Below are 24,606 nucleotides of genomic sequence, written 5' to 3'. Positions count from 1 at the left end.
CTAACTGCCCCCTGTAGTCCTAAGTGTCCCCCTGTAGTCCTAACTGTCCCCCTGTAGTCCAAACTGTCCCCCTGTAGTCCTAACTGTCCCCCTGTAGTCCTAACTGCCCCCTGTAGTCCTAACTGTCCCCCTGTAGTCCAGTCCTGTCCCCCTGTAGTCCAGACTGTCCCCCTGTAGTCCTAACTGTCCCCCTGTAGTCCAGTCCTGTCCCCCTGTAGTCCTATCTGTCCCCCTGTAGTCCAGTCCTGTCCCCCTGTAGTCCTAACTGTCCCCCTGTAGTCCTAACTGTCCCCCTGTAGTCCTAACTGTCCCCCTGTAGTCCTAACTGCCCCCTGTAGTCCTAACTGTCCCCCTGTAGTCCAGTCCTGTCCCCCTGTAGTCCAAATTGTCCCCCTGTAGTCCTCTGTCCCCTGTAGTCCAAACTGTCCCCCAGTAGTCCTAACTGTCCCCCTGTAGTCCAGTCCTGTCCCCCTGTAGTCCAAACTGTCCCCCTATAGTCCTAACTGCCCCCTGTAGTCCTAACTGCCCCCTGTAGTCCTAACTGTCCCCCTGTAGTCCAGTCCTGTCCCCCTGTAGTCCAAACTGTCCCCCTATAGTCCTAGCTGTCCCCTGTAGTCCTAACTGTCCCCTGTAGTCCTAACTGTCCCCCTGTAGTCCAGTCCTGTCCCCCTGTAGTCCAGACTGTCAGTAGTACTTCCAGTGAGTACTTGTGTTGTATTTGTACTTCAGTAATACTTCCAGTGAGTACTCGTGTTGTATTTGTACTTCAGTAGTACTTCCTGTGAGTACTCGTGTTGTTTTTGTACTTCAGTAATACTTCCTGTGAGTACTTGTGTTGTATTTGTACTTCAGAAATACTTCCTGTGAGTACTCGTGTTGTATTTGTACTTCAGTAATACTTCCTGTGAGTACTCGTGTTGTATTTGTACTTCAGTAATACTTCCTGTGAGTACTTGTGTTGTATTTGTACTTCAGTAATACTTCAGTAATACTTCAGTAATACTTCCTGTGAGTACTCGTGTTGTATTTGTACTTCAGTAATACTTCAGTAATACTTCCTGTGAGTACTCGTGTTGTATTTGTACTTCAGTAATACTTCCTGTGAGTACTTGTGTTGTATTTGTACTTCAGTAATACTTCAGTAATACTTCCTGTGAGTACTCGTGTTGTATTTGTACTTCAGTAATACTTCCTGTGAGTACTCGTGTTGTATTTGTACTTCAGTAATACTTCAGTAATTCTTCCTGTGAGTACTCGTGTTGTATTTGTACTTCAGTAATACTTCCTGTGAGTACTCGTGCTGTATTTGTACTTCAGTAATACTTCCTGTGAGTACTCGTGTTGTATTTGTACTTCAGTAATACTTCCTGTGAGTACTCGTGTTGTATTTGTACTTCAGTAATACTTCCTGTGAGTACTCGTGTTGTATTTGTACTTCAGTAATACTTCCTGTGAGTACTTGTGTTGTATTTGTACTTCAGTAATTCTTCCTGTGAGTACTCGTGTTGTATTTGTACTTCAGTAATACTTCCTGTGAGTACTTGTGTTGTATTTGTACTTCAGTAATACTTCCTGTGAGTACTTGTGTTGTATTTGTACTTCAGTAATACTTCCTGTGAGTACTCGTGTTGTATTTGTACTTCAGTAATACTTCCTGTGAATACTCGTGTTGTATTTGTACTTCAGTAATACTTCCTGTGAGTACTCGTGTTGTATTTGTACTTCAGTAATACTTCCTGTGAGTACTTGTGTTGTATTTGTACTTCAGTAATACTTCCTGTGAGTACTCGTGTTGTATTTGTACTTCAGTAATACTTCCTGTGAGTACTAGTGTTGTATTTGTACTTCAGTAATTCTTCCTGTGAGTACTCGTGTTGTATTTGTACTTCAGTAATACTTCCTGTGAGTACTCGTGTTGTATTTGTACTTCAGTAATACTTCCTGTGAGTACTCGTGTTGTATTTGTACTTCAGTAATACTTCCTGTGAGTACTTGTGTTGTATTTGTACTTCAGTAATACTTCCTGTGAGTACTTGTGTTGTATTTGTACTTCAGTAATACTTCCTGTGAGTACTCGTGTTGTATTTGTACTTCAGTAATACTTCCTGTGAGTACTCGTGTTGTATTTGTACTTCAGTAATACTTCCTGTGAGTCAGCTGCTGGTTTAGAGTCGTGCAGCTCGTTGGCCTACTTATCCTGCTCATTAATGCTCTGTAAGCCCCGAGATAATCACACACACACACACACACACATACACACACACACACACACACACACACACACACACACACACACACACACACACACACACACACACACACACACACACACACACACACACACACACACACACACACGCTCCCAGTGGCGGTGACAGGACGTTCTCTGAGGAAAGTTGAACAATAAACTGCAGCAGAACCATGAGGACGTGAGGAGAGGAGGGCGAGCGACAGCGACTGTGTGTGCAGCGACAGAGAGAGAGAGAGGTGAGTCCTTCCTGGTGATGCGGTCTGTTATGTGGTTTACAGGTTTACAGAGATCCGGTCCATCATCTGGAGACCTTTAAGAGGATTGAAGACACTAATGGAGGAGATGGAGGTCTCCATGGAGAAACTGGAGCAGAAAAACAAGACCAGTTCCAGAAAAAACACAAAGCAGGATTCATTTAACGAGAGCAAAGAAACACAGAACAGCGTTCTAAACAGCTGATCTGACCGACGGTAACCACGACGACATCATCTGAAACCAGTCTGATGACATCACTGACTCAGCATTCTTTGGTTTGAATCTGCTCTGAGCTCAGTTTTTCTACCCGGAGACACGAACTCAGGCCCGTTTACACCAGGACGCTTTGGGTAAAAACCACTAAATATTTAATGTGAAGCCTTCGTTTAGACGGTGACGCCGTTTTAAAATGTGTAAAACTGAGATCCTCTCCTCCGTAGCGTGTCGTCTACACTGACAAGACACAAAACTCTGATCTGATCTGCTCACGTCACGTATGTGTTTACGTCACATACATGCTCCAGGACAGGAAATAAAGAAACGTGGGATTATTTCCATGGTGGGACCTTCAAGCTGCTCTGGCAGCTCTAATAAACTTACAGGAGTCTTTCCACCAAATGTCCAGGATATGTACAGATAGTATTAGTGAACAGAGAAGGATCTGGAATTACCTCCATCACATTCTGGATGCAGCGATTGGTGGGAGGAGCCAGACGGCTGTGAACGAGACCTGGGAGATCTAGTGATGGAGGAGAACTTTGTGGAAGGAGTAGCTGATGAAAATGTGTGGCGTGAAAACTTCCACATGTCCAAAGATGCTCTTATGGCTTTAAGTGATGCTGCCTGGCTGCATACAATCACATTCACACACTTTAGATCACCGTATCAGCAGATTTCCTCCTGAAAACACTCGAATAAACCAGAATAAAAAGAGAAGACGAGACGCCACTTTAGTCTTCTGTTCAGACCGTCACCATGGAAACGGAGCCTGATAATTCAACAGTCCAAACAGAGTCAGACCACAACATTTATATTTATAATAAAAACTGTGAACATGAATCTGCTCTGATTCATATTTCAGTATATAGTGTATAAGTTACCGCTGGGCTTAATATTCTTGTTTGTTCCTCCTTGTTTGTTTTTGGTCTCACAAACACTAAAAAGGTTTCAGATCGACCGGCTCGGCCGTGACGAGTGTGCTGAGACTTCTCTAAGGGTTTCAACAAACGGTTTTCAAATTAATCGGCAAAAACACGACCCGATGTAACCCTATGCACATAAACAAACAAACTTCAGGTTTTCTAATCGTCAACAAATCTTTTTATCAAACGAAATGCAGGAAACGCTGGACAAAATATTTGTTGATTAATAGAAATATGTAGATTTATAGATTTTATTAATGTCTATCTTGAGATTTGTCTTGTTTTGTCTTATAAGTTAATTCATATAGATTTTCCAGAATTTTCAGGATTGTTTTTTTAGACAATTTATTCAGAGAAATTATTTGTTTTCTCAAGATCAAAGGATTAATATTTTGTTATTTTGAGATAAAGTGGTAAAGGTTCATTTGTTGCAAGTTTTTATTTCTTTTTATTTTAAATAATCAGGATGTGCTGCTTCTGTTTTCTCAAATTCTTGATAACAATTAAAAAAAAAAAATTTTTTAGATAACGCAGCTTGTTTTCTGGCGATGAGTTCATTTTTTCCGTCTCTAAAACAAAACAATGCATGTTTTGAGATATGATTATTTATAAGAGAAAATTACTTTACTTACATTTCGATTGGATGACATCATCACTAGAGTGCAGAGGGAGATGGGCCTCAGATACCACTCTACAGAAATGATTATAGATTATTCATTAATTATAAATATTATTAATTATAAATATAAATAGATATAAACGTAGTAAAACGTGTCTTCTCCCTCACATTGGTGTGTTAGAGCTGTCAGAGTTATAGTTTTATATAGTAATCTAATAATGTTTCTAGTTTATATTATTATTACTGTTTATCAAATCTGTAGTGTGACTGTGTGTGTGTGTGTGTGTGTGTGTGTGTGTGTGTGTGTGTGTGTGTGTGTGTGTGTGTGTGTGTGCAGGACGATGTGGGGACGCTGCAGGCTGCAGCTGTGGCAGCTGGCTCTCAGGTTATCCTACCACGTGGTCACAGGTGAGAACTGGTCGCTGCTGATTGGTTGTTGACATATTTATATATAAATTCAGTTTAAAGGAATTTAACCCTCGTGTTGACCCTAAATCATTTTCAACATACCATCAATAAAGGTTCACTTTCATAGAAATGCTTAAATGTTCAGCATATGAGCCCCTCTGCATCCTTCATAGATAATGTCAATTTAAACTTTCTTCATACATTTTTACGTGTTTTATATCTTTTTATAGCAGCCGTGCTGAGGCAAGCACACTCAGAATGTCTAAAGAAAGTCCAGGAAGACGTTAGTGGAACCGTGTTCTCACAGCGTTAACCAGTTTAAAACAGCGATCTTTAACTGAAACTGTCCAACATTGGACATCTTGTCTCTTGTCTCCTCAGCCGGCCTGTGTCTGGGAGGGTCGGACATCTTGGCTTCGGTCAGAGAGAACAGTCCGACAGGTGAGTTCATCTCTGACATCACCATCACCGCTGAACCGGGCGCCAACGCCGTCCGGCTGTGTCTCACCGGGGACAACGCCGACTGGTTCTACCTGGAGGGACGCACTATCAGACTGAACACATCCGCCGCCAGAGTCCTCGACCGTGAGGTACACCTGGTCTTTACCTGCTCACCTGGTCTTTACCTGCTCACCTGGTCTTTACCTGTTCACCTGGTCTTTACCTGCTCACCTGGTCTTTACCTGCTCACCTGGTCTTTACCTGCTCACCTGGTCTTTACCTGCTCGTCTGATCTTTACCTGTTCACCTGATCTATACCTGTTCACCTGATCTTTACTTGCTCACCTGTAGTTTGTTTCTGCATGTGTTTGTGTCTCAGGTTCAGGGATCAGTTCTTATAGCAGAGCTCACCTGTTACGAGGATGATGTCATACAGGTAAGTAACCTATCCAACAGTAACTAAAGCAGATCTGTTTGTTTTTATTTATTTTAATAAGTATTAACGTGTTTCCTCAGAGTCAGTACAGGATTCTGGTGGAGATTGTGAATGAAAATGACAACAGACCAAACTTCCTGAAGGAGACGATTCAGCCATTCACCATCAGTGAGGTAAAACCATCAGTGAGGTAAAACCATCATAAGGTAAAACCATCAGTGAGGTAAAACCATCATAAGGTAAAACCATCATAAGGTAAAACCATCAGTGAGGTAAAACCATCAGCGAGGTAAAACCATCATAAGGTAAAACCATCAGTGAGGTAAAACCATCATAAGGTAAAACCATCAGTGAGGTAAAACCATCAGTGAGGTAAAACCATCATAAGGTAAAACCATCAGTGAGGTAAAACCATCATAAAGTAAAACCATCAGCGAGGTAAAACCATCAGTGAGGTAAAACCATCATAAGGTAAAACGATCAGCGAGGTAAAACCATCATAAGGTAAAACCATCAGCGAGGTAAAACCATCAGTGAGGTAAAACCATCATAAGGTAAAACGATCAGCGAGGTAAAACCATCATAAGGTAAAACCATCAGCGAGGTGAAACCATCAGCGAGGTAAAACCATCAGTGAGGTAAAACCATCATAAGGTAAAACCATCAGTGAGGTAAAACCATCAGTGAGGTAAAACCATCATAAGGTAAAACAATCAGCGAGGTAAAACCATCAGCGAGGTAAAATCATCAGCGAGGTAAAACCATCAGCGAGGTAAAACCATCAGTGAGGTAAAACCATCATAAGGTAAAACGATCAGCGAGGTAAAACCATCATAAGGTAAAACCATCAGCGAGGTAAAACCATCAGTGAGGTAAAACCATCATAAGGTAAAACGATCAGCGAGGTAAAACCATCATAAGGTAAAACCATCATAAGGTAAAACCATCATAAGGTAAAACCATCAGCGAGGTAAAACCATCAGCGAGGTAAAACCATCATAAGGTAAAACCATCAGCGAGGTAAAACCATCAGCGAGGTAAAACCATCAGCGAGGTAAAACCATCAGCGAGGTAAAACCATCATAAGGTAAAACCATCAGTGAGGTAAAACCATCAGCGAGGTAAAACCATCAGCGAGGTAAAACCATCAGTGAGGTAAAACCATCATAAGGTAAAACCATCATAAGGTAAAACCATCAGCGAGGTAAAACCATCAGCGAGGTAAAACCATCAGTGAGGTAAAACCATCATAAGGTAAAACCATCAGTGAGGTAAAACCATCAGCGAGGTAAAACCATCAGCGAGGTAAAACCATCAGTGAGGTAAAACCATCATAAGGTAAAACCATCATAAGGTAAAACCATCAGCGAGGTAAAACCATCAGCGAGGTAAAACCATCAGTGAGGTAAAACCATCATAAGGTAAAACCATCAGTGAGGTAAAACCATCAGTGAGGTAAAACCATCATAAGGTAAAACAATCAGCGAGGTAAAACCATCAGCGAGGTAAAACCATCAGTGAGGTAAAACCATCATAAGGTAAAACGATCAGCGAGGTAAAACCATCATAAGGTAAAACCATCAGCGAGGTAAAACAATCAGTGAGGTAAAACCATCATAAGGTAAAACCATCAGTGAGGTAAAACCATCAGCGAGGTAAAACCATCATTACATTACATTACATGTCATTTAGCAGACGCTTTTGTCCAAAGCGACTTACAATAAGTGCATTCAACCTGATGGTACTAGACATAGACCATAGGAATCGAGTAAGTACATAACTTTAAGAGCTAACTGTCATTGCTAAGGAGTGCTATATGTTAAAGAAGAAAAGAAGAGAAAAGAAGAAGAAAATTTTTTTTTTTTTTTTTTTTTTTTTTTTAATATATATATATCTGTTAGGTGACCATGACTTAACCGAGGTATTGTTGGAAGAGATAGGTCTTCAGCCTGCGGCGGAAGATGTACAGGCTGTCTGAGGTCCTGATGTCGGTGGGGAGCTCGTTCCACCATTTGGGAGCCAAGACAGAGAAAAGTCTGGAAGAGGTTTTGAGGCGAGTTGACCCACGCAAGGTGGGAGTCGCCAGCTGTTTGGCTGATGCAGAGCGGAGAGGACGGGCAGGGGTGTAGAGTTTGACAAGGTCCTGGATGTAAGTAGGACCTGAACCGTTAGCAGCAGAGTACGCCAGAGCTAGAGTCTTGAAGCGTATCCGCGCAGCCACTGGTAGCCAGTGCAGGGAGCGGAGGAGAGGTGTTGTGTGTGAAAATTTGGGAAGATTGAAGACCAATCGAGCAGCTGCATTCTGGATGAGTTGTAGAGGTCGGATGGCTTTGGCAGGCAGACCTGCCATGAGGGAGTTGCAGTAGTCCAGGCGTGAGATGACCAGTGCCTGGACCAGGACCTGAGCTGCCTTCTGGGTGAGAAACGGGCGGATTCTCCTGATGTTATGCAGCAAGAAACTGCAAGATCTGGTGGTGGCGGTGATGTTTGTTGAGAGGGACAGTTGGTTGTCAAGAGTTACGCCAAGGTTTTTGGCTGTTTCTGTGGAGGCAACCACTGTGTCCTGGACAGTGATGTGGAAGTCAGTGGTGGGAGAGCCTTTCCCTGGGAGGTAAAGTAGCTCAGTCTTTCCCAGGTTCAGTTTGAGGTGGTGCGAGGACATCCACTGGGAGATGTCGGCCAGACATGCAGAGATACGTGCTGCTGCACGTGTTTCAGACTGGGGAAATGAGAAGATTAGCTGGGTGTCGTCGGCATAGCTATGATAGGAGAAGCCATGCGAGTGGATGAGGGAGCCAAGGGAGTTGGTGTAAATCGAGAAGAGGAGCGGACCAAGGACCGAGCCTTGAGGGACCCCGGTGGTGAGTAGACAGGGTTCTGAAACAGAACCCCTCCAAGTTACACGGAAGGTGCGGTCCTTGAGATAGGATTTGAGCAGAGAGAGGGCGGAGCCAGATACTCCCAGGTGATGAAGGGTGGAGATGAGGATCTGGTGATCCACAGTGTCAAAAGCTGCAGAAAGGTCCAGTAGAACCACAACAGATGAGAGAGAGGCCGCCTTCGCCTTGTGAAGCTGTTCAGTCACAGCGAGAAGGGCAGTCTCTGTTGAGTGGCCCTTCTTGAAACCAGACTGGTGAGGGTCAAGGAGGTTGTGCCCATGCAGATAGCAGGATAGTTGGTTGAAGATAGCCCGTTCCAGAGTTTTGGAGAGGAACGGCAGGAGAGAGACGGGTCTGTAATTGTCCACTAAGGATGGGTCGAGGGTGGATCTCTTTAGGAGAGGATTCACCCTCGCTTCCTTCAGAGAGTTAGGAAAGCAGCCAGTAGTCAAGGAAGTGTTGATAAGATGGGAGAGGAACGGGAGGAGATCAGGAGCAATAGACTGAAACAGGTGGGAGGGAATAGGATCCAGCTGACAAGTGGTAGGACGGGCAGAGGTTACAAGGCTGAGCACTTGAGGAGGAGACAGTGGAGTGAATGCTGAGAGGTATCAGTGAGGTAAAACCATCAGCGAGGTAAAACCATCAGCGATGTCACACCGCGGTGAGTGTTTTGTCAAGTTGCGTTTTTGTCCTGTCTCTGTCTTGTCAATTCCTGTTTTATTTTGAAAAGTAACTCTCCTCTCGTTTCAGGTCACTTGCCCTTCCTCATGTGTCTCCAGTCTGATTGTCTTCCCTGATTCCCTGATTGTGTCCACCTGTTCCCCATTACCCTCATGTGCTTATAGTCTGTGTCTCCCCTTTGTCCTGTGCCAGTGTGTCATGTCTTTTGTCCGCACCACTAGCTCTGAACCACAGTATTGCCACAGTCATAGTCTTGTGAAATTGTTATTTTTCCTTAGCCCTCATTAAGAGTGATTTTTTGTTGGCCTTTTGCCCCTTTTTGCCTAGAGATCTCCTCAGTTTAGTTTTGGTATTTTTCTTAGTAACTCCCTCGTTTTTAGAGGCGCCTTTTGTTACCTGTAGCTCCGTTTTTCTTGGACACAATAAAGACCTTGTTTTTTCTCAACTACTCTGCATCCGAGTCCTATTCCTGGGTTTCCCCTCCGTGTCAGTACACACTGGCCAGCATGGACTCGGCAGAGCAGGACCAGCTGAGCGCGGCGCTGCGCTCCCAGGCGTCCAAACTCACGCAGCAGGAGGAGCAGGTGGCCAGCCTTGGCCAAGGACTCAGAGGACTCGCGTTCAGCCAAGAGGAGTTTAAGGCCACCGTGATGTCCAAGGTGGGTCTCCTCGGCTCCCAGGTGGAGCAGCTTCTCCTCATCCTCGCCAAGAACCCGACAGCAGCGCCTGAACCGCCCGCAGCGTCTCCGGAGCCCTCTCCCTCATCTACGCGCTTTGGCGCATGCACCAGGCTGGCTCCTCCGGAGCGATACTCGGGGGACCTCGGACTAAGTAGGTCCTTCATCACAGAATGCGAAATGCATTATGAACACTCACCCCATGATTTTCCCACGGAGAGATCCAGAGTTGCCTTCATGATGTCTCATCTCACGGGGAGGGCCCGGGCGTGGGCCACCGCGGAGTGGGCCAGAGACTCCGAGGTGTGTACGTCACATAAGAGATTCACCGAAGCTCTCAGACTCGTCTTTGACCCGGTGGCGACAGATCGAGAGAGGGCTCGGGAACTCTGCAGGCTGAAGCAGGGAGCTGATTCAGTTTGTGATTATGCCATCCGCTTCCGCACCCTGGCTACGGAGAGCGGGTGGAACGCCGCTGCCTTGTATGACGTTTTTTTGAAAGGGCTCGCAGATCCTATCCAGGATCTTCTGGTTCCGCTGGACCTTCCTCCGGACCTCGACTCCCTCATCGCTCTCGCCGTCCGCACGGATAACCGGCTGCAGGAGAGGAAGCAGCGGCGCGGGTCCAGGTTGGTGCCAGCCGCTATGCCAGATCCCTCCGCGGCTCCTTGGCGCACGGCGCCACGTCGATCTCCTCCCGAGCCACTTCCTCGCCCTTCTGCTGAGCTGGAGGGGGAACCTATGCAGCTGGGAAGGTCCCGGCTTTCTCGGGAGGAGCGGCAGCGGCGATCCCAGGAAGGCAGGTGCTTTTACTGTGGCACACAGGGCCACCTCATCGCCGCCTGCCCCGTGAAAGCGACCTTGGTGGTGAGTCATTTCACAGCCGTCACCCCCATCCCACGAAAGTTAACAACCGTAACGATTACGCACCTTGGCAAGGACATTGAGCAGGGTGTTTTGATTGACTCGGGGGCGGATGGGAGCTTGATTGACTGGGGGTTTGCTCAGAGACTGGGGCTCCAGGTAGAGCCGCTGAGTAAGCCTATTAAGGCGAGCGCGCTCAACGGGCGCGCACTATTTGACATTACACATATTTCTGAACCAGTACACATTCACATCGCTGATCATGAGGAGCACATTAGACTTTACCTGATTAACTCACCTCAGCACTCTCTCATCCTCGGGCTCCCGTGGCTGGTGCGCCATAACCCGCGCATTGATTGGCAGACCGGGGACATTATTGGGTGGGGGGAGGGTTGTAAAATCTGTTGCCGGCCCCAGAATGAAATTCTCACTCTGAACAATGTTTCTGTTAACTCTGCCATAGACCCAGAGACCATCGACCTGACCACAGTACCAAGCTGTTATCACCACCTCGCGGAGGTTTTTTGTAAAAATAAGGCCACAGCTCTTCCGCCACATCGCCCCTATGACTGCCCCATCGAGCTCCTGCCGGGCTCCACCATTCCCAAGGGCCGGCTTTATTCGGTTTCTGGGCCTGAAAGGCAGGCCATGAAAGACTACATTGAGACCTCATTGAAAGCAGGCCTGATTCGACCATCCTCGTCTCCAGCCGGGGCTGGGTTCTTTTTTGTAAAGAAAAAGGATGGGACCCTCCGCCCCTGCATTGACTATAGCCCCCTCAACGAGATCACAGTAAAGAATAGATATCCCCTTCCCCTCATGACTTCAGTATTCGACCAACTTCAACAGGCGCAGATCTTCACCAAATTAGACCTGCGTAATGCATATCACCTCGTTCGCATTCGGGAAGGGGATGAGTGGAAGACTGGTTTCAACACACCTTCAGGACACTATGAGTATTTAGTCATGCCGTTCGGCCTCACAAACGCTCCAGCAGTATTTCAGTCCATGATAAATGAGGTGTTGAGAGATTTTCTAGATCACTTTGTATATGTCTACTTAGATGACATCCTGATTTACTCTCCCGACGTGGAGACTCACAAGAGACACGTCAATCTTGTTCTGCAACGTCTCCTTGAGAATAAGTTGTTTGTAAAGGCCGAAAAGAGCGAATTTCACGCCGATACCATCTCCTTCCTGGGCTTTATCATAGCTCCTGGAAGGGTTCAGATGGACCCGGCAAAAGTTAGCGCTGTGGCTGAGTGGCCCACACCAGATAGCCGCAAGAAAGTGCAGCAATTCTTAGGATTTGCCAACTTTTACAGGCGGTTTATCAGAGGCTTCAGCGCGACAGCGGCTCCTCTCCATGCTCTCACTTCTCCACAGGTGCCGTTCCGCTGGTCCGCCGACGCGGACGCAGCCTTCCGAGAGCTTAAGCGGCGGTTCACCACAGCACCCATCCTCACACTCCCCGACCCCTCTCGCCAGTTCGTGGTGGAAGTTGATGCTTCCAATGAGGGGATCGGGGGTGTTCTGTCCCAACGAGCCGAGTCGGACAACAAGCTCCACCCCTGTGCCTTCCTGTCACGACGCCTGACGGCAGCGGAGCGAAACTACGATGTGGGAAATCGGGAGCTGCTGGCAGTGAAGGTGGCGCTGGAGGAGTGGCGGCACTGGCTAGAGGGGGCACAACACCCGTTCCTGGTTTGGACAGACCATAAGAACCTGCAGTACATAAGAAAAGCCAAACGGTTGAATTCTCGACAAGCCCGCTGGTCATTGTTCTTTAACCGTTTTCAATTTTCCCTATCTTACAGACCGGGGTCAAAGAACACTAAGCCTGATGCCCTGTCCCGTCTTTTCAGCCCCGAGCCCGTTGCCACGGAACCTGACCCCATCCTTCCACTTAACCATGTGGTTGGAGCGGTTACCTGGCCCATAGAAGCCGAGGTGAAGCAGGCGAATGGTGAGACCCCTCCACCTAGTGGGTGCCCCGAAAATCGTCTGTTTGTTCCTGTTAATCTGCGCCCACAGATGATTCACTGGGCTCACTCGTCTCTGCTCACCTGCCATCCGGGTGTACGTCGGACCATGTTCGCCATCGCACAGCGGTTCTGGTGGCCGTCCATGGAGCCGGAGGTCCAGGAGTACGTTGAGGCGTGTCCAGTCTGTGCCAGGAATAAGAACTCCTCCAGAGCCCGCGCAGGCTTGCTGCAGCCTCTCCCCATCCCGTCCCGGCCGTGGGCGGAGATCTCCATGGATTTTGTCACGGGGCTCCCGATCTCCAGAGGTAACACTACGGTCTTAACCGTAGTGGACAGATTCTCTAAGATGGCACATTTCATAGCTTTGCCTAAACTGCCGTCTGCTAAAGAAACAGCTGAGTGTATGATGAACAATGTGTTTAGGATCCACGGATTCCCTCAGGACATTGTGTCAGATCGGGGGCCCCAATTTATCTCACGGTTCTGGAGGGAGTTCTGCAAGTTAATTGGAGCTACTGTTAGCCTCACCTCGGGGTACCATCCAGAGGCTAACGGCCAGACGGAGCGCCTCAATCAGCAGCTGGAAACCGGCCTCCGGTGCCTGGTGGCACAGAATCCAGCGTCTTGGAGTCAACACCTGACATGGGTCGAGTACGCCCACAATTCCCTTCCCACCTCTGCCACCGGTATGTCCCCCTTCAATTGTGTGTTTGGTTACCAACCCCCTGTCTTTTCTGAGTCTGAGCCTGAAGTGTCGGTGCCCTCCGCCCATGCCCTAGTCCGCCGCTGCCGCCGCATCTGGGCAGCAGCCCGCCAGACACTAATCCGTCAAGGGGACAGAGTTAAGAGAGCAGCAGATCGCAGGAGGAGACCGGCTCCTGCCTATCAACCTGGCCAGCGGGTGTGGCTCGCTGCCAAGGAGCTGCCGTTGCAGGTGGAGTCCCGCAAACTGGCTCCACGCTTTGTTGGTCCATTCCCCATCTCTAAAATCATCAATCCAGCAGCCGTGCGCCTCCGTCTGCCCCGGTCCCTCAGAGTACATCCCACCTTCCATGTCAGCAAGATTAAGCCTGTCAAGGAGAGCGTCATGGTGCCGGCAACCAAGCCACCCCCGTCTCCCCGAATGGTCGAAGGGGGGCCTGTTTATGCCGTAAAGAAGCTGCTGGCAGTGCGCAATCGAGGTCGGGGCAGGCAGTTCCTTGTGGACTGGGAGGGGTATGGCCCAGAGGAACGACAGTGGGTCCCAGCCAGGTTCATCATGGACCCTGACCTCATTCGAGACTTTTATAAAGAACACCCTGAACAGCCTGGGCCGTCAGGTGTCGGCCCTAGAGGGGGGGGTACTGTCACACCGCGGTGAGTGTTTTGTCAAGTTGCGTTTTTGTCCTGTCTCTGTCTTGTCAATTCCTGTTTTATTTTGAAAAGTAACTCTCCTCTCGTTTCAGGTCACTTGCCCTTCCTCATGTGTCTCCAGTCTGATTGTCTTCCCTGATTCCCTGATTGTGTCCACCTGTTCCCCATTACCCTCATGTGCTTATAGTCTGTGTCTCCCCTTTGTCCTGTGCCAGTGTGTCATGTCTTTTGTCCGCACCACTAGCTCTGAACCACAGTATTGCCACAGTCATAGTCTTGTGAAATTGTTATTTTTCCTTAGCCCTCATTAAGAGTGATTTTTTGTTGGCCTTTTGCCCCTTTTTGCCTAGAGATCTCCTCAGTTTAGTTTTGGTATTTTTCTTAGTAACTCCCTCGTTTTTAGAGGCGCCTTTTGTTACCTGTAGCTCGGTTTTTCTTGGACACAATAAAGACCTTGTTTTTTCTCAACTACTCTGCATCCGAGTCCTATTCCTGGGTTTCCCCTCCGTGTCAAGCGAGGTAAAACCATCAGCGAGGTAAAACCATCATAAGGTAAAACCATCAGTGAGGTAAAACCATCAGCGAGGTAAAACCATCAGCGAGGTAAAACCATCAGTGAGGTAAAACCATCAGTGAGGTAAAACCATCAGTGAGGTAAAACCATCAACAAGGTAAAACCATCATAAGGTAAAACCATCAGTGAGGTAAAACCATCAGTGAGGTAAAACCATCAATGAGGTAAAACCATCAACGAGGTAAAACCATCATAAGGTAAAACCATCAGTGAGGTAAAACCATCAGCGAGGTAAAACCATCAGTGAGGTAAAACCATCAACGAGGTAAAACCATCATAAGGTAAAACCATCAATGAGGTAAAACCATCAGAGAGGTAAAACCATCAGTGAGGTAAAACCATCAGTGAGGTAAAACCATCAACGAGGTAAAACCATCATAAGGTAAAACCATCAATGAGGTAAAACCATCAGAGAGGTAAAACCATCAGTGAGGTAAAACCATCAGCGAGGTAAAACCATCAGTGAGGTAAAACCTTTATGAGGTAAAACCATCAGGGTGTTTCATAAATTATATATATAATGAATTAATAAAGTTATTAATAAGAATTAATAAAGTTATTAATATTAATTAATAAGAATTAATAAAACATGTTGATAAACTATTCTGTTTGTTTTTTTCCAGCTGACTGCGGTGAACTCGGTGGTTTTCACAGTGAGAGCCGCCGACGCAGACGGTGACATCATCACTTACATCATCGATCAGTCGGTAAGACGTGCACACACCTCCGTCCACATCCTGAAGATGTCTTTATGTGACTCATGTCTCCTGTCTCCTGTCTCTGTCTGTCTCTTTTCTCCTGTCTCTGTCTGTCTCTGTCTCCTGTCTCCTGTCTCTGTCTGTCTCTTTTCTCCTGTCTCTGTCTCTGTCTGTCTCTGTCTCCTGTCTCCTGTCTCTGTCTCCTGTCTGTCTCTTGTCTCTGTCTCTGTCTCCTGTCTCCTGTCTCTGTCTCCTGTCTGTCTCTTGTCTCTGTCTCTGTCTCCTGTCTGTCTCTTGTCTCTGTCTCTGTCTCCTGTCTGTCTCTGTCTCCTGTCTGTCTCTTGTCTCCTGTCTGTCTCCTGTCTGTCTCCTGTCTGTCTCCTCTCTGTCTCCTGTCTCTGTCTCCTGTCTCTTGTCTCCTGTCTCTGTCTCCTGTCTGTCTCTGTCTCTGTCTCCTGTCTGTCTCTTGTCTCTGTCTCCTGTCTGTCTCTGTCTCTTGTCTCCTATCTCTGTCTCCTGTCTCTTGTCTCCTGTCTCCTGTCTGTCTCTGTCTCTGTCTCCTGTCTGTCTCTTGTCTCCTGTCTGTCTCTGTCTCTGTCTCTTGTCTCCTGTCTCTGTCTCCTGTCTGTCTCCTGTCTGTCTCCTGTCTCTGTCTCCTGTCTGTCTCCTGTCTCTGTCTCCTGTCTGTCTCTTGTCTCTGTCTCCTGTCTGTCTCTTGTCTCCTGTCTCTGTCTCCTGTCTCCTGTCTCTGTCTCTTGTCTCCTGTCTCTGTCTCCTGTCTCTGTCTGTCTCATGTCTCTGTCTCCTGTCTCTGTCTCCTGTCTGTCTCCTGTCTGTCTCCTGTCTCTGTCTCCTGTCTCTGTCTGTCTCCTGTCTCTGTCTCCTGTCTCTTGTCTCCTGTCTCTGTCTCCTGTCTCTTGTCTCCTGTGTCTGTCTCCTGTCTGTCTCTTGTCTCTTGTCTCCTGTCTGTCTCTTGTCTCTTGTCTCCTGTCTGTCTCCTGTCTCTTGTCTCCTGTCTCTCCTGTCTGTCTCCTGTCTCTTGTCTCCTGTCTGTCTCCTGTCTCTTGTCTCCTGTCTCTCCTGTCTGTCTCCTGTCTCTTGTCTCCTGTCTCTGTCTCTTGTCTCTTGTCTGTCTCCTGTCTCTCCTGTCTGTCTCTTGTCTCGTGTCTCTGTCTCGTGTCTCTTGTCTCTGTCTGTCTCTTGTCTCTGTCTGTCTCTTGTCTCCTGTCTCTGTCTCCTGTCTCTGTCGCTTGTCTCTGTCTCCTGTCTGTCTCTTGTCTCTCCTGTCTGTCTCCTGTCTCTGTCTCTTGTCTCCTGTCTCTGTCTCCCGTCTCTGTCTCCTGTCTCATGTCTCTGTCTGTCTCTTGTCTCTGTCTGTCTCTTGTCTCCTGTCTCTGTCTCCTGTCTCTGTCTCCTGTCTCCGTCTCCTGTCTGTCTCTTGTCTCTCCTGTCTCTGTCTCCTGTCTCTGTCTCCTGTCTGTCTCTGTCTCCTGTCTGTCTCTTGTCTCTCCTGTCTCCTGTCTCTGTCTCCTGTCTCTGTCTCTTGTCTCCTGTCTCTGTCTCCTGTCTGTCTCTGTCTCCCGTCTCTGTCTCCTGTCTCTGTCTCCTGTCTCTGTCTCTTGTCTCCTGTCTCTTGTCTCTCCTGTCTCCTGTCTCTTGTCTCTGTCTCTTGTCTCTTGTCTCCCGTCTCTGTCTCCTGTCTCTTGTCTCTTGTCTCCCGTCTCTGTCTCCTGTCTCTGTCTCCTGTCTCTTGTCTCTTGTCTCCCGTCTCTGTCTCCCGTCTCTGTCTCCTGTCTCTGTCTCCTGTCTCTGTCTCTTGTCTCCTGTCTCTTGTCTCTCCTGTCTCCTGTCTCTTGTCTCTGTCTCTTGTCTCCCGTCTCTGTCTCCTGTCTGTTTCCTGTCTCTGTCTCCTGTCTCTGTCTCCTGTCTCTTGTCTCTTGTCTCCTGTCTCTGTCTCCTGTCTCTGTCTCCTGTCTCTGTCTCCTGCAGGAGGACGCAGGTTTCTTCAGGATCGACCTCCCCAACAGTGGTCAGGTGGTCCTGAACAAACCTCTGGACTACGAGAGCAGAACTCAGCTGCAGGTGATCATCTGGGCCCAGGTAACGCCTCACTTCCTGTAAGGAAATGACATCACGTTACATTTCATGTCTTTATCTGACGCTTTTGTCCAAAGAGACGTACAACCAGTGATTCAACCTGAAGGTTCTAGCCTCAGACCAGATGTCGGTGGGGAGCTGGTGGGGGACACAAAATAACTAAAGAAAGACACATAAAGACCCCAAAAAGACACAAAATAACTAAAGAAAGACACATAAAGACCCAAAAAAGACACAAAATGACTAAAAAAAACCCCAAATGACCAAAACAACTCTGTCTCCCCTTTCACTGCCTCTCCACTGTCAATCAAGCCTTGAAAAAAAAAAAAAAAAAAAAAAAAAATATATATATATATATATATATATATATATATATATGTATATATATATATAAAGACAATGTTCTGTTTTGTTTTGTTTTGTTTTGTGATGATGAAACAGGAAGCGAACACTGCGGAGAAGTTCAACACGTCGACCGTTCTGAGCGTCAACATCGAGGACGGAGACGACCAGTACCCTCACTTCCTGCCCTGCTCACCTGTCAGCCCAGGTGTTCCTGTCTGCAGGAGCCCCACCTACACCACCAACATCACACACACACACGCACAGGTAACACACACACACACATACACACACACAGGTAACACACACACACACACACACACACACACACACACACACACACACACACACACACACAGGTAACACACACACACACACACACACACACACACAGCAGCTAAACACCTGATAGTTTCTTTTCCTTTTATTTTACTTTACATGTTTGTTTGTTTGTTTGTCTGTCTCAGGATGCAGTTCTGGAGTTTTCTCCTGGACCAATCAGAGCGGAGGATGGAGACCGAGGCATCAACACTCGTCTCGAGTTCAGCATCCTGTCAGGTCACAACACATCAACACATTATTTATATTTATTATTAACTGTCCGTTAATATGTTTATTATTAACAGAAGAAACGCTGAAACATACGACAGGTGGGGGGCGGGGCCAGTTCCTGATGGACAGGTGGACAGGTGAGATCCGGCTGGTCGGTTCCCTTGACGACCGTCTGGAGGCGAACTTCAGCCTCAGCGTCATGGTAACAGCTGCTTCCTGTTTACAGTCTCTTCAGGTGAAACAAACAAACAACAGCAGAGTAAACAACATACCTGTCGTGTCTCCAGGTGTGTCAGGTGGACGACCGTCTGAAGTACGCCGTGGCGTCCGTTCTGGTCCGCGTCCTCAGCCAGAACGTGTTCCCGCCCGTCTTCAACAGAACCACCTTCAGAGGCTTCATCATCCAGAGCCCAAGCCCCGCCTCCATCGTCGTCACCTACGGCAACCAGGTGCTGCAGCTGCAGGCGTCCGACCGCGACTTCCCCGACGTAAGAACACCTGAACACCTGCCTCTGTACCTGTCACTCACCTGTACCTGCTGACTCATCATCACTGCCGTCCAATCACAGGGCCAGAACCCCAAAATCCACTATTCCATCCAGCCCCGGACCGGACTGTACCAAGTCACCCAGGGGGGTGTCCTGATCGCCAGGACAGACCACCTGCACGCCTTCGACAGGCACATCGTACAGGTGAGTATTACTGACTTCATCAACGTTTGATCCCTCGACATGTTTTTCTTTCTCCAACATGTTCGTTTGACAGTGAAGGTTCTGGTCTGTCTCTGCTGGTTTTCTGTCCGCTGGTCCAGTTTCCGTTCCTTCTCTAACGACTCGGACCAGTTTCCGTAGCTTCTCTAACGACTCGGACCAGTTTCCGTTCCTTCTCTAACGACTCGGACCAGTTTCCGTTCCTTCTCTAACGACTCGGACCAGTTTCCGTAGCTTCTCTAACGACTCGGACCAGTTTCCGTAGCTTCTCTAACGACTCGGACCAGTTTCCGTTCCTTCTCTAACGACTCGGACCAGTTTCCGTAGCTTCTCTAACGACTCGGACCAGTTTCCGTTCCTTCTCTAACGACTCGGACCAGTTCCGTTCCTTCTCTAACGACTCGGACCAGTTTCCGTAGCTTCTCTAACGACTCGGACCAGTTTCCGTAGCTTCTCTAACGACTCGGACCAGTTTCCGTTCCTTCTCTAACGACTCGGACCATTTTCCGTAGCTTCTCTAACGACTCGGACCAGTTTCCGTAGCTTCTCTAACGACTCGGACCAGTTTCCGTTCCTTCTCTAACGACTCGGACCAGTTTCCGTTCCTTCTCTAACGACTCGGACCAGTTTCCGTTCCTTCTCTAACGACTCGGACCAGTTTCCGTAGCTTCTCTAACGACTCGGACCAGTTTCCGTAGCTTCTCTAACGACTCGGACCAGTTTCCGTTCCTTCTCTAACGACTCGGACCAGTTTCCGTAGCTTCTCTAACGACTCGGACCAGTTTCCGTAGCTTCTCTAACGACTCGGACCAGTTTTCAGTAGCAGTTTCTTGGATCCATCTAGGATCATTATTTCTGCCTGATAGATGATCTGTTTTAGAAAACATCTTTCCTCTTAGAATTTATCATGCTGTTTGTTTCTCCTTTACTGTCTTCTAGATCTTCTTCTAGTGTTCCTCCACCTGACAGGATGTACTGGGCTGGTTTTTCAAAATAAATGTCATGTGTTTACTCTGCAGGTTATCGCCAGAGACGAAGAATCAGGAGAAGAAGCTTCAGCCACAGTGGACATCGAAGTCCTGCAGAGAGGACAGACAGGTGGGTCAGAGAGGACAGACAGACAGACAGACAGACAGACAGACAGACAGACAGACAGGTGGGTAGACAGACAGACAGACAGACAGACAGATAGACGTAGTTAGTCCATAAATGACAGAAAAACAACATATTATAGGATGTTGAAAAATTGGACAAAAACAAAGAAGTCATGTTGTTTTTTGTCAAAAATGGTGAAATTTTAAATGCAAAAAAATGCTCGAAAGAAATTTATTCTACATATTAGAACATAGAGACACTGACATTAAGTCTTCTGTCTGTCGTCCCTCGTGGTGCGTTCACTGACATTAACTCTTCTGTCTGTCGTCCCTCGTGGTGCGTTCACTGACATTAACTCTTCTGTCTGTCGTCCCTCATGGTGTGTTCACTGACATTAACTCTTCTGTCTGTCGTCCCTCGTGGTGCGTTCACTGACATTAAATCTTCTGTCTGTCGTCCCTCGTGGTGCGTTCACTGACATTAACTCAGTGTTGTCTGTCATCCCTCATGGTGCGTTCACTGACATTAACTCTTCTGTCTGTCGTCCCTCGTGGTGCGTTCACTGACATTAACTCTGTCTGTCGTCCCTCGTGGTGCGTTCACTGACATTAACTCTGTCTGTCGTCCCTCGTGGTGCGTTCACTGACATTAACTCAGTGTTGTCTGTCGTCTCTCATGGTGCGTTCACTGACATTAACTCAGTGTTGTCTGTCGTCCCTCATGGTGTGTTCACTGACATTAACTCTGTCTGTCGTCCCTCGTGGTGCGTTCACTGACATTAACTCAGTGTTGTCTGTCGTCTCTCATGGTGCGTTCACTGACATTAACTCTGTCTGTCGTCCCTCGTGGTGTGTTCACTGACATTAACTCTTCTGTCTGTCGTCCCTCGTGGTGCGTTCACTGGCATTAACTCTGTCTGCCGTCCCTCGTGGTGCGTTCACTGACATTAACTCTTCTGTCTGTCGTCCCTCGTGGTGCGTTCACTGACATTAACTCTTCTGTTTGTCGTCCCTCGTGGTGCGTTCACTGACATTAACTGTCTGTCGTCCCTCGTGGTGCGTTCACTGACATTAACTCTTCTGTCTGTCGTCCCTCGTGGTGCGTTCACTGACATTAACTCTTCTGTCTGTCGTCCCTCGTGGTGCGTTCACTGACATTAACTCTGTCTGTCGTCCCTCGTGGTGCGTTCACTGACATTAACTCTGTCTGTCGTCCCTCGTGGTGCGTTCACTGACATTAACTCTGTCTGTCGTCCCTCGTGGTGCGTTCACTGACATTAACTCTTCTGTTTGTCGTCCCTCGTGGTGCGTTCACTGACATTAACTCTTCTGTCTGCCGTCCCTCGTGGTGCGTTCACTGACATTAACTCTTCTGTCTGTCGTCCCTCGTGGTGCGTTCACTGACATTAACTCTTCTGTCTGTCGTCCCTCATGGTGCGTTCACTGACATTAACTCTGTCTGTCGTCCCTCATGGTGCGTTCACTGACATTAACTCTTCTGTCTGTCGTCCCTCATGGTGCGTTCACTGACATTAACTCTTCTGTCTGTCGTCCCTCATGGTGCGTTCACTGACATTAACTCTGTCTGTCGTCCCTCGTGGTGCGTTCACTGACATTAACTCTTCTGTCTGCAGTCCCTCGTGGTGCGTTCACTGAGCAGCAGTTGTTCGGAGATGTGGACGCCCGGCTGGCTGGAGGAATCGCAGCGATGATCGTGTTGTTGTTCGTGTCGGCCGTCGTCTTTCTGCTGCTGAGAAATCTGAAGAGACGACGACTGCAGGGAAACACGGACGAACACAGAAAACGTCCCAACGTGGTAATATCCCGGCTTCTCCTCTCACTTGAACGCATCATATTTATTTTCATATGTTTTTAAAAAAATGTATATTCACAGAATGAAGAGACAGCTGGGGACAGAAAGAGACAGACAGACTATTGGACACAGACAGAGAGAGACAGACAGAATATTGGACACAGACAGAGAGAGACAGAAAGAATATTGGAGACAGAATATTGGACACAGACAGACAGAGACAGAAAGAATATTGGACACAGACAGAGAGAGACAGACAGAATATTGGACACAGACAAAGAGAGACAGAATATTGGACACAGACAGACAGAGACAGAATATTGGACACAGACAGAGAGAGACAGACAGAATATTAGACACAGACAGAGAGAGACAGACAGAATATTGGACACAGACAGAGAGAGACAGACAGAATATTGGACACAGACAGAGAGAGACAGACAGAATATTGGACACAGACAGACAGAGACAGAATATTGGACACAGACAGACAGAGACAGAATATTGGACACAGACAGCAACGCATAAACTGACTTTAACTCTTTGAGTGTTTGTTTGTAAAACGACTTTAAATGTAAGTAAAAAAACGTCTACCTGTGCGTGTCTCCGGCAGGTGAGCGGCGGCGGGCGTCCCGCCTTCTCTCTGGACGACTCGTCGTTCACTCGTCAGTACGAGTCGGCGCCACTCGGCAGCCACGGCGTCTACACCAGGAAACACTCGCTGCTTCCTCCGTCCAACAGAGCGCCAGCAGGACGCCTCCACCTGTCCCCGGTCCCCGCCTCGCCCCGCGATGACGTCACTGATGACGTCACTGATGACGTCACCGCAGCAAACACAGAGAGACTTCAGACCGACGACGACAAGAAGACGGACCAATCAGAGACGTAAGAGGAGAAGACGGACCAATCAGAGACGTAAGAGGAGAAGACGGACCAATCAGAGACGTAAGAGGAGAAGACGGACCAATCAGAGACGTAAGAGGAGAAGACGGACCAATCAGAGGAGACGTAAGAGGAGAAGACGGACCAATCAGAGGAGACGTAAGAGGAGAAGACGGACCAATCAGAGACGTAAGAGGAAAAGACGGACCAATCAGAGGAGACGTAAGAGGAGAAGACGGACCAATCAGAGGAGACGTAAGAGGAGAAGACGGACCAATCAGAGACGTAAGAGGAGAAGACGGACCAATCAGAGACGTAAGAGGAGAAGACGGACCAATCAGAGGAGACGAAAGAGGAGAAGACGGACCAATCAGAGACCACTAAGCTCCATGATCTATTGATTGATTATTGTTATCGATCCATATTGATCCGCTGTTTATTAGTAAACATTGACGTGCCTGATAGATTATTGACTCGTTTTTATTTCTGAAACAAACTGATTTTAACGTGAAGAACAGAAACGCTGAAACGCACCACAGAAGAAGAGACGATGATGAAAGCCTGTCAATCATCCAATCAACAGCGAGCGTCAGCAGGAAGTGCGGCAGCGGCGCCTCCTGCTGATGTTGTTGTTTCAAATCACCTCTGAAGTTTGTAAACAATCTGTGTCAAATATTAAGTTTCTTAATAAACAACAAAAAGCAGCTGAAGTGTTCAGACTCGAACCTGTGACCTTTGACCTTTGTGATCAACATGTTGACAGAGTTTGATTTTTTTTTTTAGATATTTTTTGGCCATTTTTGTATTTTTTAAAATTATCTGAGCCTAATATTGAAATATGAAAAAAAACAAGCTTTTCTTTTCGTTTTTTGTGTTACAATAAAAAAACAAATAACAAAATAACGAGTCAGTTTTTCTGTATTTGATGTTTGATTGCCAACTGAAAATGGAAAGAACGAATGATACGCGGATTGAAGAGGAATATTATCTGGGAATAGATCCAGATAATCGATCAAGGTGATTATAGTTCACGAACACTAACGAAATCATGACAACTCAAATTGAAGAAACATTCGTTAACTGAAATAAAAATAAAAACGAGATTTAAAAAAAAAAAACGATAACCAACTGAAACTGTATTTTGTGGTTACAAACTAACTAAACTGACTAAAATTATAGTAAAATGTCCTTCGTTTTCGTCTTTGTCAACTTGTTTCATCCGTAAACCTTTTTGGTTGATATGAAATCTATTTCATCTCTCTGGTTTTATGACTTAAGGTGCTTTCACACCAACAGCAGTTGGTGCGCACTAAACAGTCCATTCGGACCAAAAGCTCTTAGTTCGGTTCGTTTTCGTCGGTGTGAAAGCATCAATCGCACTCGGGTGCGCACTAAATCAAGCGGACCGAGACCTCCAAAAAGAGGTGGTCTCTCTCGGTCCGCTTGGTTCCGCACCAAACACCAACCTCTGGTGGTCCCTCTGGTGAGAACGTGAACCTGGACCAACTCAGGTCTAAACCAACTATTCGAAATGCATCAGTGCTTAATTTGCATGCTGCTTCTATATTCCCCTACATTCATTCAGCATATCAACTGGACATTTAGCCAGAAATGGGTAATGTTGACGACATAAAAAGCAAGGACCAGCACAAGAAACAGTGTGTGAACGTGTCGCTCCATTGTGAAAGTTGAAATTGGAGCTTATTTCCACCGGAAGATGACGAAACGTCATTCAGACCAATGTGGTTCGTTTGCATGTGTGAACGCGGACCACACGTAGTCTGGATGCTACAATGGAACTATTTTACTGCCTGGTGGGACCAAATAATCGAACTAGCGGTGTGAAAGCA

At 47.2% G+C, this 24,606-nt stretch overlaps 1 protein-coding gene across 1 annotated transcript; it reads left to right on the top strand.

The window, feature by feature from the left end:
* The first annotated feature begins 4,608 nt into the window (after window positions 1-4,608).
* cdhr5-rs (cadherin-related family member 5, related sequence) lies at window positions 4,609-23,704 on the top strand. Its single transcript, XM_059325961.1, has 14 exons — window positions 4,609-4,675; window positions 5,057-5,265; window positions 5,496-5,552; window positions 5,633-5,725; window positions 15,192-15,275; window positions 17,256-17,366; window positions 17,805-17,972; window positions 18,173-18,263; window positions 18,356-18,459; window positions 18,545-18,745; window positions 18,827-18,949; window positions 19,987-20,065; window positions 21,696-21,877; window positions 22,488-23,704. Exons 1-14 carry the CDS (start codon window positions 4,609-4,611, stop codon window positions 22,761-22,763), a joined length of 1,845 nt encoding a protein of 614 aa, XP_059181944.1. The 3' UTR covers window positions 22,764-23,704.
* Window positions 23,705-24,606: the final 902 nt, after the last annotated feature.

This window comes from Centropristis striata, chromosome 22 (genome assembly GCF_030273125.1).
Source record: "Centropristis striata isolate RG_2023a ecotype Rhode Island chromosome 22, C.striata_1.0, whole genome shotgun sequence".
NCBI classification, from domain to species: Eukaryota; Metazoa; Chordata; class Actinopteri; order Perciformes; family Serranidae; genus Centropristis; species Centropristis striata.
The sequence above is the reverse complement of the archived record's forward strand: the minus strand, read 5'-3'. Positions and strand labels throughout refer to the sequence as shown.